Source organism: Cebus imitator, unplaced genomic scaffold, assembly GCF_001604975.1.
Source record: "Cebus imitator isolate Cc_AM_T3 unplaced genomic scaffold, Cebus_imitator-1.0 Scaffold121, whole genome shotgun sequence".
Classification (NCBI taxonomy): domain Eukaryota; kingdom Metazoa; phylum Chordata; class Mammalia; order Primates; family Cebidae; genus Cebus; species Cebus imitator.
In genome coordinates this window covers 2354838-2371445 of record NW_016107436.1, presented here as the reverse complement: position 1 = coordinate 2371445, position 16608 = coordinate 2354838, and the positions used below count along the sequence as shown (strand labels likewise).

At 33.7% G+C, this 16608-nt stretch overlaps 1 protein-coding gene and 1 non-coding gene across 2 annotated transcripts in view; both read right to left on the bottom strand.

Moving 5' to 3' along the window:
* Positions 1-16608, bottom strand: part of BRIP1 (BRCA1 interacting protein C-terminal helicase 1) — a 152062-nt gene that overhangs the window by 101470 nt on the left and 33984 nt on the right. The window contains exon 5 of the mRNA XM_037742445.1: positions 4746-5036. Coding sequence (XP_037598373.1) covers positions 4746-5036 — 291 coding nt within the window. The remainder of the gene's footprint in view (positions 1-4745; positions 5037-16608) is intronic.
* Positions 7592-7709, bottom strand: LOC119472867. Its single transcript, XR_005202049.1, has one exon. It is a non-coding gene; the product is annotated as a U5 spliceosomal RNA (small nuclear RNA).

Genomic DNA, 16608 nt, shown 5'->3' with positions numbered 1-16608 from the left:
AAAAAAAAAAAAAAAAAAAAGATTATATTCATTAATAAAAAAATGTTTGATAAAATCTAGCCCTAACAAGTGTCTCATACACTACTAAAAATATACAAAATTAGGAAAGTATACATTTTTTAGTAGAAGTACATAGGCAATTTGTCAAAAAAAACTAGCAAAATTTAAAATTTTACCATTAATGTGAATAGATGTACACTATACTGTTAAATAGCCAAGAAAATTGGAAATAAACCAAATGTCTACCCATAGGAGACATGTTAAATAAATATGGTAAATTAATACAAAAACTTTAGCCCTTAAAAATAAAAATGATTTAGATTTGTCTATGTGCTGATTAGGCTCTCTATGTTAAGCAAGAAAAAAAATGTTGAATAATGTGTATAGAATGATTAAATTCATGTAAATTGCTTTTTTAAAGAATATATACACATATATTATAACAAATACATTGTTTTAATGTTCTGGTAGAAAACACAAAATTTTACAGTAGTTTCCTTAAAGGGTTAAAGAGATGGGAGGAGCTGGAAAAAGAGAGCCTCTCTTTTCATTTTCTAACCACATAGATGTACTACTTTTCTTTTTCAATTGTCATTTGGAGCTAAGTGATAGAATAATGGGCTACTTTTATTTTCATTAATTCTGCATATTTATTTTAAAAAAGATTTCGAAATAAAAATATTTATTTTTCCTAGTTTGCTGTCCTTAACAAAAAACAACTATATATAAAATACATAAATTATATTAGGGATGAAAGATTTTGATGTAGCTTTCTATATATATACATACACATTTTTTTTTGTATTTTTTTATAGTTTCTAGCAAGGTTTAATATAATATTGTATGACTACTCTAACAAGGTTCAACAGTAATTTGAATTTATTCTTTTATGTTGTCTACTAATGTCCTTTGTACTGTATTAATGGAAATAAAAAATTTCATTACAGGCCGAGCGCAATGGCTTATGCCTATAATCCTAACACTTTAAGTGGCCAAGGCAGGATGAAATATACTCTATCGCTGTCTTTATAAAATCTTTATATTTATACGTATTTTTATCTTTATATGCATTTTTATCTATGTACTATCCAAAAGGAGAAATCTATGTTTTCAAAACATACACACATCAGTACATACACAAATGCATCTAGATATTGCTAGAAACAAAGTCAACTGTAAGATTCATAACCTATAAAAGAATGTCAGCAAGTCAAATGACAAGACATGAATAGCTGAGGGCCAGTTCTCTTAAAGCTTTGTATTCAGCCATGTTAAAGGATGCACCTGTTGGTCCTCCAAAATATTAAAAATAAAAATTAGGGCTAGGCACAGTGGCTCACGCCTGTAATCTCAGCACTTTGGGAGGCCAAGACAGGCGGATCATGAGGTCAAGAGATCAAGGCCATCCTGGCCAACTTGGTGAAACCCCATCTCCACTAAAAATACAAAATAATTAGCTGGGCATGGTGGCACGTGCCTTGTAGTCCCAGCTACTTGGGAGGCTGAGGCAGGAGAATCTCTTGAACTCAGGAAGTGGAGGTTGCAGTGAGCTGAGATCGCACCACCGCACTACAGCTTGGTAACGGAGTGACACTCTGTCTCAAATAAATAAATAAATAAATAAATAAATAAATAAGGAGGAAAGAGCTCATCTAACTATATTTGTTTAGGTCATTTTATACATTATTATCACTTACTTTCTCTAACCTCTACTGTTCTTATTCTTCATACTGTGTCAACTTCTCCCTACCTTAATGCCATCTTTGGATTCTGTTTCTAGTGTACTCAAAAGAGCAGTGAATGAAGAATGAGAAAATTTGGGTTCTCATTCCTCCTTGCTAATTACTTGTCTGACTGGGCAAACTTTAGGGCCAATTTTGCTCATGTGACTAAGCATCAAGAGAATAGTTGACCCAGAAGACTTGTAAGATTTCTTCTCACTGACTATATCTATCATCTCTAAAATTCCTTCCAGCTCTAAAATTCTGTGATTCAGGTAAAGATGTGTCAAACATCTTTCATACTCAGTTTGATACAGACTGAGTTTAATAATAAGACAGTCACCATTTCTTCATTCCAAGCTTCTTTCATAGAATTCTAAAAGTTTATCTTTATAGAAAATTATCACTATAGTACCTTTAGAATCTATGACTATGAGCTATTAAGTCTCATTTTAACCAAAAAGATACATATCTAAAATATTTCAGAATTGTCATCCCTGACGCTAGTTAAAATTATTTTTTCTTAACTGAAACAAAAAATAACTTTTAACAGCTAAGTGCTTACATTTCCAGTATAAGGGCACAGTATAAGGGTAAAAGAAACAATGAACAAGAAACACATGTGCCTTGGATCAAGCCAAAAAATCAGAAAGTTTACACTTTAAGGGCAGTTAGAATGACACCCCTGTGCAGGCTGATAGCAAAACCAGAAAAGCTCATCCATTTTAGCAGTGTAACACAACCCTGAGGAAGTCTGTCAATTGAAGTGTTATCACACTTTAAACACTTTGATTCAAATTGTCAGTTATCTATTTATCATTTCACTTTGGTAATTCAGTCATAGTAAACACAGACACCTATGGTGACTTTGTAATTGGCCCTCATTACAATACCAAGTTACTAAGAGGGCTTGAGAACAAGAAAAAGGATGTTCATGTATGCCCATGAGGTAAGCATTCTGAGGCAGAATTAGGTCAAGGCAAACCACAAACAGATACCTCAATTATTCATATTGCTAATATTCAAAAGTAAAGTACCTGTTCACTTTAAGACAAACTAAAAGCAACGAAAAATTCTGAACACTGAAGTCTATTAAACTACTTTTTATTTTTACATGATTCAAACTTACAAGTAAAGATCAATAAAGACATAACCAGCGCTGCAGGTTTCTAGGTTACACAAAATAAAACTATCTGCCTTCAATACCCAATCTTACACTTTATCATCACTTTTACCAACGTATTTTACCAATGTATGTTTTTTGTTGTTTTTGAGACAGTCATGCTCTGTCGCCCAGGCTAGATTACAGTGGTGTGATCTCAGCTCACTGAGACCTCCGCCTCCTGAGCTCCTGAGTTCAAGCAATTCTCATGCCTCAGCCTCCCAAGCAGCTGGGATTACAAGCACGCCACCAAATCCAGCTAATTTTTTGTACTTTTAGTAGAGATGGGTTTCACCATGTTGGCCAGGCTGGTTTCAAACTCCTGACTTCAAACGATCTGCCCACCTTGGCTTCCCAAAGTGCTGGGATTACAGGGGTCAGCCATCATGCCCAGCCAATGTATTTTTTACAAATACATAATAATTTTCCCAATAATAAGTAAAACAAACAAACAAAAAAGATAAAAATACAGTGACAATGCCAGCAAGTCTTCTTGCACAGGCTATACAGCCAAAAAACAAATTTCGAGCATTTGAGGAATTCAGATCACTTAGTCACTATGGAAAGCAGCCTACTTATGCATGAAAAGTATGATGTTTTACCATGAAGAGCTTTATTTTATTATTTTTGAACACTTAATACTTTCATCTCTCCTTGAAGAGAAGTTTTTTAACATACAGAATAAAGAGATTTCACAATTCCTCAGTTAGTTAGAAAGAACTCTTTGGAAATAAATATGACGGTAGAATTTCAACAATGGCTTTGATTCAATAGTTCTGTATTCTCTCCTGGCTCTGAACCAGTCACTCAAGTTTTGCCATTGGACCACCTTACTACTTATACTTTATAATCTCACTTGCGTATCTATTAAAATATCTTTTGACTATTCCTAAAGTTTAAATAAATTTTCATCCAATAAAAGAATATTAAGGAAGAAAAGCATAAAACAAAATAACTAACTCACATTAACATTATATGGTAAGGGGTGATATATCAATAAAATGAAACTCTAGGGGCAACAGCTCACAGTTTTTTGTGTAGAAACAACTCTGGTAAGATACTAGTAAAAGACAAAACAGCTTTCAAAATATATTAAAATATCATTGATCACTTTCTAGTTATCAATTTATGGTTCACTGATTTTTGGGTATAATTTCATATTTGCAACTTCAATTTTAGAGTAAACTAATTATCACACCAGAACACAGACTCCCAAACTAATACTGCCTAAAAAAATCATATGAAAGTTATATAAGTCTTCAGTAAGAAAGCCTTTATTTCTACCAAGCTCAAATTCCTATGAATCTTATTTCCCTAGAAAATTTCAAAATCACTAATAGCATCTTTTTAAAGCTAATAATTCAGTATAACTTTTAAAAGGGGAGTTTGTATTAATCAGAATGAGATGGGATAATCATTATATTTCTCAATTAAAAAATTCAAGATTTGCTCGAACAGAGAGCCTAAATAAACTATCTGCTTTTGACGTTTTTAAGTGTGTAAAGTATATTAATTAGATCTAATAAGACTAAATTATTTAAACACTTCTGTTCCTCATAGGACATCATCCACATTTAATTATTTTTGGTAGTAGGATTTAAAAGAAGAAACTGAGATATCTGACTACAATGGAAATTAATTTCAAGGAATTAAATATCCCCAAGCTTTAAAAACAAATCCCATTCTTTAAAACTTGACTAAAGATTTTCTAACAGTAAAATTATTTTTCAAACGATATCAATATTAGAAGTTAATTTGATTTTCTGAAGTTGATTATTACTAGAAATGTACACATAAAACATATACTGAGTAATTTCAATATTTTCAGCCTTATTTCTCTAAAACAAAATAACTTTACTCACATTTTTCCCATCCAGCAATTCCATGCACTTTTCATTTCTGTTGAAGTTACCAACTACTTCAGGATGGACACAGGTATGATCCCTGCTGGAAAGAATAGTCATTGGGACCCCTGAATATGCTGTCCTCCGGAGCTCTCTAGTAATCTGAGCAATCTGCTTGTGTGTGCGCGTCCCAAAATATATTTTGGGTATCTTGGATTTCCCCATATGATCTTTCTTAATGGTATTCAACGACTCTTGACTGTTTCCTTGTTTAGTAGAACAACAGCACCGCGAACAGTGGCCAGGGGGCTGTTAAGAAAAGAAAGAAATGATAACTAATATCTAAACTACCATAAAAAATGTTATCAAACCTCACACGGAATGAGAACCTGTAAGTAATGAATAACAATAATCAAATAAAGAGAAATTACAAGATATTACAGTATCTAAAACTTGCCATTAAAAAAAACACTACAAATTCAATTTAAAATCGGTCCTCATTATTTCTTTTAAGTTATAAATGATGTTTCCACATTTGCATTCTTTCTAACATACCACTCTAACTCTCCAATTCCAACTGTTGAGTACATTTTAACTCTCCTCTTTCATAAATTATAAAAATGATAAAAAAGAAAAATTTTAATATTTGCTTAGGCTTTATATGAATTTGTGATATTATAGTTTAGAGTTAATAGTTTTGTTCACAGCATAGTTCAAATATTCCTTAATATACCAATGCTTTTAAGCTTTTAAATATAGTTTACAAAAGAATAGAATTATCAAGGTGAATCTAAAGTATCACTTCAAGAAGAGAAAATTCTTCTTTAGCAAAGGTACCAAAATGAATGCAAAACATTAATATTTAATAATGAAAGCAGGTTGCTTGTGTGGAACAAGTATATCTGAAATTCAATTACCTGTCATGGAATGCAAACCCATCAGTAAAATTATCATCCAGGATAGTTTTTCCTGGGCAATTTCACCCATAACTCAGTTTCATAATTTAAATAGTTACATAAATGTCTCTTTAAACAAACCATATGGAACATCAGGAATATAGTCTACTTAATTTACCTGATTTTTCTCTTCTGTTTCCAAATTCTCAAACACTAAAAACAAAGTTTAATGCTATATATTAGAACTCACAGGTTCTTAATAACTATTCCCTTCTAAGTCTCAATTATTATACCAAATGACACAGAACAAAGTCACATTTTAGAGAAATAGTGTAAAACAGTTAATTTATAGAAGTGGTCACTAATGGGGAGGGAAAAAATGTAAATAGCATTGTAACTTAAAAGACTATGTGCTGCATGTATAACTATGTAATAAACCAGCACCTTCTGCACATGTACCCCAGAACTTAAAATATAACAATTAAAAAAAAGACTTTGTGTTAAAGAGTTTTAATTTAGTAGAAAACACGCTACTTTTTTTTTTTTTTTTAATTATTGTAATCAGTAAGATTAGCCTTCATAAACAAATGCTAAGTCATAGCATGTTACACCACAGTACTGGGGATCAAGCTGTCTTTTAGCCTCAACTCAGTGGAAAAGCAAGTTCAAATTACTCCCAGTCTCACTCAACCTTGTCCACCATTAAATATTACAATACATGATAGAATGGATGTAAATGTGACCCTTCTGGAGCTGTCACTCACTGGGATAAAAGGTTCACTGATGTGCCAAATAAACAGTCAGTCAAAGCAGATAAAGTTACAGCCGTGCGGAATTGTTACATTCTCCTCTCAGGTTGCCAGTAACAGCAGATTTCATTACAGAGTGCTGCCACATTAAATAGCCAGTTCCAAATATCCTGCCTTCTATATTGAATAATTACTTATTCACTAAAAGGATAAAAAGAAGAGTTATGAATGGGGCTCTTGTCAACAGGGAGGCAGGAAACAGCTGACATGTGGTTTACATTACATATGTTGCAATATCCAACAATTTATGGTCACACAGAAAATGGAATGCAAATTATATCATGATATTCCTGACTCAATTCTTTTTTGGCTTTTGCATTGATCACATCAATTAACATACAAAAAGAATTAAGGTAACTCTAGTAGAATTAATTTACTTTTTCATACCATCAGTCTTTTCACTCAATTATACTATTTCTCTTCCTTATGATATAGTTAAATTCATGTGAATACTAGAACGCCATGGCTCAATGCAGGGTTGGGCCATAGTATTTATAGATATAGAATATAATGTACATAGATACATTATATAGAAGCATAAAAGTAATCAAAGTAGCTTTTCTCAAAGACCAGAAAACTTTTTGATGTTACACTTTTCAACATTAATTCCACTTAAAGTTTTACCATCTACTCCTTTTAATTCCACCTTTTCTCTTGGCCAAAAAAATTCAAACAATACAGAAATATTTTTTAAAAATCAACTAACCTGGTCAGACATGGTGGCTTACACCTGTAATCCTAGCACTTTGGGAGGCCAAGGCAGGTGGATCACGAGGTCAGGAGATCGAGACCATCCCGGCCAACATGGTGAAACCCTGTCTCTACTAAATACAAAAAATTAGCTGGGCATGGTGTTTTGTGCCTGTAGTCCCAGGTACATGGGAAGCTGAGGCAGCAGAATCACTTGAACCTGGGAGGCAGAGATTGCAGTGAGCCAAGATTGTGCCACTGCACTCCAGCCTGGGTGACAGAGCAAGATGCCGTCTAAAAAAAAAAAAAATTCAACTGTCCCATCACAAAGAATTTAGTGTATGACTTACTGACCTTCATATATACATACGTTTTATATCTTTTTTTCAAATAAAGAGGGATGCTATTATACAGTTTTACAACTACTTTGTTTTTAAAGTTTTTAATTTTATTTATATTTATTTTATTAAGCCTCGTGAAACACGAGGCTTCAAAAAAATTGGATAAAGACTCATAACTGTTCCTCCCCCCAGAAATCTTTAGTAAAAGGCAAAAGATTTATACAATCTGAAGAGAAACCAGAGTATGAAGTTTTTAATTTTTAAAAGGGATAAGTTTGGCAAGAATAATTTAATTTTACTGATCTTAAAATGTTATACTAGTACTAGTACTAGTACTAACAAAAGCAAAAGATCAAGAACTAGTTTCAGAAAACTTTTCTCACTAGAGTTCAATTTAGGACCTTAAATCTGTTTTTCACTCCATAATTCAGAATATTATAAACCACAGCTAACTTTATATTAAACATGTTTTTAAGTTGTAAAGTGATATGAACAAATTATAACATCTACAAGCTTGAGTAGACTCCTTAAGAAGATGGTTTTCAATGAGTACTTAGGCAAGTAGGGTATAAGGTGGGAATTAAGAAAGTAAGTTAATTCTTTTTCCTTTGCATTACTAAACAAATTATTTCTTCAAAAACAATCTTCTATTAAAATGTCCATTTAAAAGATTTGGTATAGGCCAGGCACAGTGGCTCACATCTGTAATCCCAGCACTTTGGGAGGCCAAGGCAGGTGGATTGCTTAGGGTCAGGAGTTCGAGACTAGCCTGGCCAAAATGGTGAAACCCTGTCTCTACTAAAAATACAAAAATTAGCAGGGCATAGTGGCATGCTCCTGTAGTCCCAGTACTCCGGAGGCTGAGGCAGGAGAATCGCTTGAACCCAGGAGGCAGAGGTTACAGTGAGCCAAGATCGCACCACTGCACTTCTGCCTGGGTGACAGAGCAAAATTCCACCTCAAAAATAAATAATAAAATAAAAGATTTGGTACAATCATATTTGAAGACAGAAAAACTGATTATAGTAATATAATGGAAGCTTTAAAAAATCATTTATTTTGTAACAAAAGTTATAAAATAAAAATAAAAAGTTATAAAAACTTGTACCAAAATCAGCAACTTTCAATGCTCTAAGAAAACTAGAGGAAGGGTCCTGATGCCAGCAATGTCAGGAGGTCAGAATATCCCCCAATCGAAACACCGGGCTAACACATCATGGGATCTCTCTGAAACCCTTTGATGCAGGGGTCTTAAAACAATTAGATGAATAAAATTTAAAAATTTCATATCTCTTATTATTTTTTCTGCTAACAAAAAATCATGCTTATCTTTCACAAAGACTTTTTTCTTCTTCCTTTGCTGTTTAAATTGACAGTGATTTCCTTTTCTCCAGGGAACTAGAGAATAAATTTTAAAATATTCACTCTCATCCAATATATCTGAAAATCAATATATAAAACACATAGGCTTCTCCAAATTTGTAAACTCTAAGACCTCGAAGAGGCTATACAATGCCAGAACCAAACTCTTTAAGAAATGGCTTCTGCAAGGTAGAAACTGCTCAGAGTCCTTTGACTTCAAGAAAAGGCAGGAAAACTCAACCCAAGTAACTGTAAAAATATGCTATCATTTAAAGAAAAACACAAGAGATACATGTGGATGCGACAGCTATAAGATTTCCATATGTAGTAGTCAATTGTTTAAAAATACATTTCAAATCTACAATTATGAAAATTGTTCTTAGAACATCAGCAACCAAGGATTTTCAGAAAATTTTTCTTGTGTTTAATGCCTTCTATTCCCTCTCTTGTTATATTATATAGAGACATATCTAAATTTCTTCAAAGATGAAGGATTCGAAGATTTTATCTTGAAAGAAAGGCAAATTGCTGAGTCCTTGCCACTATTCCTTTCACAAGCTATAATTATAAGTTCAAATGACAACATACCAGAATGTCAACTTATAGTTTTGTAATAAGTTTTCTCCAAACTTTCCCTACAACACACACACACACACAAAAACATACTAAGCCTGATTACCTGAAAATATCTAAAAAATGAGCCTGATGATTAAATATTTTCAGAAATGGAAAATGATAAATAGTTAGAAACTAATTCTATTGCCAAAGAAGCAGCTCCTTTCCTAACTGTGAATCAAAAGAGATTCTCAAAGGAGACTACAAATTGAATTATAAAAGCAGGCATGAGTATGAAAACTAAGTACATAAAGAAGTAGAGAGAAAAAGAGACTGAAGAGAAACCTGTTTGAATAAAATAAAAGGAAAACTAGGTCAATGAAACAGTAACTTGTATTTTTCCATAACTTTCCACATGTGCATGTATTATCTTTCCAACCACACTGCAAATTCCTTGAAGACAGAAATTATGTCTTACATTTCTTTATATAGCTCATTCATTGAGAGTGGTGTTTTGCACATAACTGTAACTTTACTTTTTTTAAATTGATGAACTATGACTAAATGTTCCTGAACCAACTACTGTACCCATGCATTACAATTAAATCTGACAGATGCTTAAATGATGTCCTAATTTGAAGTGCTGCACATATCAAAAAGTTACTTCAAAATCCAGATTCGATTTTAAAGGAAAAAGTAGAGGACAATGATTATTTTTCAAGGCCAAAAAGAAAAATCATTTGATGCTAGTATTTTAGTCGTGACATATATCCCAATATTTTCATTATTAATAGTAACTGCCATTTTTTAAGGCTGTCCTTGTGCTAACCATATTTTACGTCATATCCCATTTCATTCATTGACTCAAGAGACATTAGAATACCTGATATACCAAGCCATGAAGAAGACAATGACAAGGATTACCTCATCTTATTGACAAAGAGAGCTTTTTTTTTTTTTTTTTGGAGAGGAGTTTCACTCGTCGCCCGGCTGGAGTGCAGTGGTGCCATCTGCAATCTCGGCTCACTGCAACCTTCACCTCCCGGGTTCAAGTAATTCTCCTGCCTCAGCCTCCCAAATAGCTGGGATTACAGGTGCCAACCACCACGCTGGCTGATTTCTGTATTTTTAGTAGAAGTATGGTTTTGCCATGTTGGCCAGGCTGGTCTCAAACTGCTAACCTCAGGTGATCCACCTGCCTCAGCCTCCCAAAGTGCTGGGATTACAGATATGAGCCACCACACTTGGCCGACAGCTTCATTCTTAAATTGTTCTACAAAGCGTAGTTCTTGAAATTTATCAAACCATTTTCATTCATAAACTAAGGAATTGTTTAAAGTTAGTTCTATTACTTTATGAATGCAATTACAAAATATTCCTAAGTATAAACTTCAAGTTTTATTTTATAAAAGTTGTTTTAACTTATTAGTTGACATTTAAATCACATATTTCATAACAAGATCCATGTTATGTCTCCCAAGGGAAAAATAAACAAAAACTTTCAATTAATAGACTCTTTGGAGAAACAGTTAGCAAAAGGGCCAGACAGTAAACATTTTAAGCTTCGAAGCCTATATGGTCTCTTCTTCCACAGGAAAATATCTCTTATAATCCATATGCAGAGAAGGATTTCTTAAAATAATAAACCAAAAGCACAGATGACTGAAAACATAGCTTAACATGTTAAATTTCTATTTAAAAAGACATCTTCCTTACAGAAAGAAAGAAAAATAGGTTAAAAGGGTCACAGGCTGACAGAAGATATTTGCAATGCATACAACCAAGTGAGGATCAGTATATATAACAATTAAAGAATTCCAATAAATCTATTTTTAAAAGACAAACCCTACAGAAAACCTGGAACAGGCATATCACAGAAGCAAAAAGCTGAAAGGCTAATAAATATTTGAAAAGATGTGCCATCTAATGTAAAACTTCACTACTAATCAGGAAAATGATAATTAAAATGGTAATTAGATTCCATTTTCTATCCACCAGATTGGGTGATGGAGAGGCTATGAAGAAACTCTTATTCGCTGCTGATCTAAGTATAAATTGGCACATTTGGAGAGCAAATTGGTGAAATCAAAGATACATATACCCTTTGACCCAGGATGACACCACTAGGTACACATGCTAGAGAAACTCTTGCACATTAAGGCAGATACAAAAGGAATATTAATTGCTGCATTGTTTTAATAGTGAGAAAAACAAGCTCAAGCTACATGTACCAACAGAAGAATGGATAAGTAAATTTGGGGGCTTTTTCCAATCAATGGAATATTATAATGAAAAAATATGAATGACAGTTGTATGCATCAACATCGATAAACATGAACAAACAATGTTGAACAGGCTGAGTATGGCTTAAACAAAATTTTATTTTCCCCAGAAAATTCTAAATAAGTTGATGATAGAAACAAAAATATAAAACTTCAGGTAGAGAGTGAGGAATCACTATTATGGAAGATAATCTTTAGAGCTAACAATTGTCGTGAAAAATATACCTGAAAAATGCTAGAAGTGCTGAACACACACACACACACACACACACACACACACACACAGAGAGAGAGAGAGAGAGAGAGAGAGCGAGAGCGAGTGTAAATACACTCTTCCGGTTTCTCCTCAGTTGCTTCGCACTCAGCAGAATAGCTTTCATCCTAACCCCTCCTCCCCAAAAGTTTTCAACCTAATTTATTAGGAAATGGGTTCTCAAGTTAAGGTTCATGGGCTGTTACAGAGGGTTTGAGATCACCCAGAAACTACAAACACAATTTTCTGTCCATTTTTAGAAAGTGAATCCATAACTTGCATCAAGTGCTTAAAGGAGATTGTGACTGATTTGGGTGAGGGCTTTATTCCAGAATTTATATCTGGTTTTATAATGAAAATCAAATGTAAACAACATTTTCTTTACAACCAAATTAGCCAGACGTAGTTATTCTGTAAACGAATAAAAAATGGTCAAAAGAAGACCATTTCATAAAGGTTCCTCCACTGCTTTTGAACTCATTTCTATTTTAATGTCTGTTAATTACTTAATACTAATACTAAATACTTAGTTCACTAATGTATATTAGTACTAATACTAAAATACTTAGCTCACTAATGTATATTTCTAACTTCATTTTACAGATAAAAAAGGAAATTGAATAGAATTATTCAAGTTCCTACAAAATACACAACAAATTTGTGGAGAAGTTGAAATTCGTAACCTTACATCTTATAGCAAAGCTTTAACATGATTGTTTTCATCTACCACTTAAGCAAAAACACAAAATACTGCCCTTTATTTCAAAAAGTCATCCACATGAAGAGCTAATGGTAAAAGGCCAATGAACAAAGAATTATACTACAATCTTTGAGACATAAAAAAGGGTTTGTTAATCTTTATCAACCATTTGCTGTTGTCAAAGCCATCTAAATAGGTACTGAATGCCCGTTGTGCAAAATCTCACATTAGTACACACTCTAGTCAGATAGCAAAAGTAACATAACTATACCTTTTCAACTATTCTTTTTAAAAAATTCAAACAGTAGTAGTACTCTACTGCCACCGTTTCATGATTATACTGCACAAAGCAGCTGTTTATCCAGTCACAGCAACCAGCAGGTGAACCTGATTCAATATTTATCACAGGCTTTCACAGATCACTGCTAACCAAGCAAACGTTTTAATTAAGCTGGAACTTGCTTCAAAGAGCTCATTCAAGATGTCAATCAGTAGGTAAGGGATCAGATACAGTGTCAGGTGAAAGTGTGTAATACAAATCCACAACTTTCTTCATCCCATCACTGTAAATTAGCCTGCTCTAAAGTTCAGACTCTGATTGTAACAGACTGCCAGTCTCCTGGAATGTGTAACTGAAGTCACTCAAATTCTATTGTGAAGGTTGTAAGCAATATGTTAAACTGCAATGGGCTAGCACATTAAGACAGATCCTTTTCACGGTTGTTTTTTGATACCATAAGTGTTTGTTACCCTACTCTCCACTTACTGTTTACTTTCTTGCCTAGTGTAAATGGGAATTCCTTAACACAGTTGCTCCAGTTTCTGAAAGTCTGTATTTCAAGAGAACTAATCAATAAGAATATTCAGTTTAAGAACAAGTAGATCATAAAGATGACCAAACTGAAAAAAATTGAAAATTATCCTGGCATAATATAACTTTATATAGATGTGATTATAGCAAGGAGTCTCAAAGCAGTGATGAGTCACACTGATCAACTTCATGAAAAATACCCAGGGTGTTTATAACAAAATAAAAAAGGAAAAAGAAGACTCAAAAGAGAAAAATGGGGAAGTGGGTGGATAGGAAGAAAATCTTTTCTTTAAATAAGAATGCCAGTTAAAAATTGTAAATAAAATGACAGAATTTTTTAAATCACCATTTGCAACTTTCATGTACTAACTGATTCAGGCAAATAACATAAATGGATGCTGAAATCTTTCAGTGAAAAGTTATTGGGCAACAGAATATTGACAAGGTCTCAAAATATCACCCCACAGATTATTCATTACAACAGGAAAATGTACCTTTACAATGAAGAGACCTGGTGGTGACCACTTTAGTCAAGTGGTGAAATTCAGCATCAACGGTATTGAGACTAATTGGCTTCATATGCCTCCTGATATAAGAAACATACTCATGTGCCCATCTTGAATAAAACTACATGATTATTAAATCAAGACATGAAGCAAAAAGAACCTGAGAATAGAGAAACTATGATAAAAAGACATATATATATTATTTAGTTGGTGAAAATTAATCCAATTGTAATTTATGATGTGTACACTTGGTTAGATTATATTTCAAAAAGAATTTTTAAAAAGCCTATCCCTTGAGATTGCAGATAATTTTTACTTTCTCCTTTACAGTACTTTTCAAATTTTCAATTAACCTTTTAAAATGAGAAAACAATGCCATCCTGTCATTTTCCACATATCAACCAAAATGTTATAAACAAAACATTTGAAATAGAGATTTCTGCTTCTCCTATGGGCTTTAAAAATTAAATTAGCTATTATTAACATACAAGTCTCTAAAGCAGCACTACCCAATAGGATTTTCTGTGATGACAGGATATTTGTTATCTGCACTATTCAATATATTTGCCATTAGCTGCATGGCACCTGAAATGTAATTACTACATCTAACTGAATTTTAATTTTAATTAATCAAAAAACATAAATACATGTGGCTAGTGGACAGAATACATTTAAATTTAAAGTATTATCAGAGATACTGGATCCTAAAGTGTTTGCAATAGTTATTGAACATGCACATATGTGTGAGAAATTATCTTCATAAATTCAAGTTAGAGAGGAAAAAGTAAAAGTACACTGTAAAAATTGTGTGCTCAGAGGTAAAAATGGGTTCTGCAGGGTTGCAGCTCATGAAAACTGGGTCCACAATTTTTGTAGATTAGTAAACTACTTTTTTTAATCTTTTTTTTGTTCTAATCTTTGACTGAATTCCAATCAAAATCCTAGCAAGATTTGTTTTGTTTTGTTTTGGTAATCTAAGATACGCTTCTAAATTTAATCTTAAAAATAAATTAGTAAAATAACCAAAACTTTTTGGAAAAACAAAATGAGGCCAGGCGCGATGGCTCACACTTGTAATCCCAGCATTTTAGGAGGCCGAGGTGGGCATTATCACTGGAGCTCAAGATTTTGAGACCAGCCTGGGCAACATAGCAGGACCTCATCTCTAATAAGAAAAAAAAGATAAGCAAGGAGGGTAAAGGAGAATATATATTCCTACAGATGTAAGAATTTCAAATATATGATAAAGATTCTTGGGCCAGGCGTGGTGGCTCACGCCTGTAATCCCAGCACTTTGGGAGGCTGAGGCGGGTGGATCACGAGGTCAAGAGATTGAGACCATCCTGGTCAATATGGTGAAACCCCGTCTCTACTAAAAATACAAAAAAATCAGCTGGGCATGGTGGTGCATGCCTGTAATCCCAGCTACTCAGGAGGCTGAGGCAGGAGAACTGCCTGAACCCAGGAGGCGGAGGTTGCGGTGAGCCGAGATCATGCCNTAGGTGGGAATGTAGATTAGTACAACCACTATAGAGAACAATTTGGAAATTCCTCAAAAAACTGAAGAGAGTTACCATATGATCCAGCCATACCCCTGCTAGGTATATATATATCCAAAAGAAAGAAAATCAGTATATCGAGGAAATATTTGCACTCTCATGTTTATTGCAGCATTACTCACAATAGCCAAGATTTGGAAGCAACCTAAGTGTCCACCAATAGATGAATGAATTAAAAAATATGGCATATACACCATATTTATGTGTAAATTAAGTACTATTTAGCCATAAAAAAAAAAAAAGATTCTGTACTAGGCACCTCTCTGGACATGTGTTCACCCATTTACTCTGAAATCATCTATATCCCCTGCTGAAAGGCTGAACCTAATCTCCGCATTAATAACACATGAGTATGCCCAAAGACACTCTCAGGCATAGCAAGATAAATTAGATTAGCTTTCCTAGGAATTTTTCTTTGGGGCATTTAGACTCAGTTGATTAATAACAGAAAATAAGCCACATCATTTGGTAGATTTTAGGCTTCCGCTTTGAGATGTCATGATAAGGTCATATGAAAGAGTGTAAGTATCCAGAAAAACCAATCTATAAAAAAATGAGAAAATTTTGCTGAGAAATGCCGGTGTCACACTAGAGGCCCCAAAGAGAACAGAGAAGCTGCCTAAAAACTTTTCAGTTCCAATGAGGGCAATTATATCTCCTGCATGACCCTTCTTTTGGTGGGTTTCTATTTCTTAAAAAGCAGACCACTCCCTTAAAAATCCAATTTTAAAATGCGCCAAAAATTTGCATGGCTATTTCTCAAAAGACATACCAATGGCAAACAGGCATATGGAAATGTGCTCAACATCACTGATCATCAGAAAAATGCAAATCCAAACTACAATGAGATATAATTTCATTCCAATTAAAATGGCTTTTATCAGCTGGGAGCAACGGCGAACACCTGTAATCCCAGCACTTTGGGAGGCCAAGGCAGGCGATCACCTGAGGTTAGGAGTTTGACACCAGCCTGGCCAACTTGGTGAAATTGTATCTTTACTAAAAGTACAAAACTTAGTCAGGTGTGGTGGTGCATGTCTGTAATCCCAGCTACTCAGGAGGCTGAGGCAGGAGAATCGCTTCAACCCGGGAGGCAGAGTTTGCGTGAGCAACACAA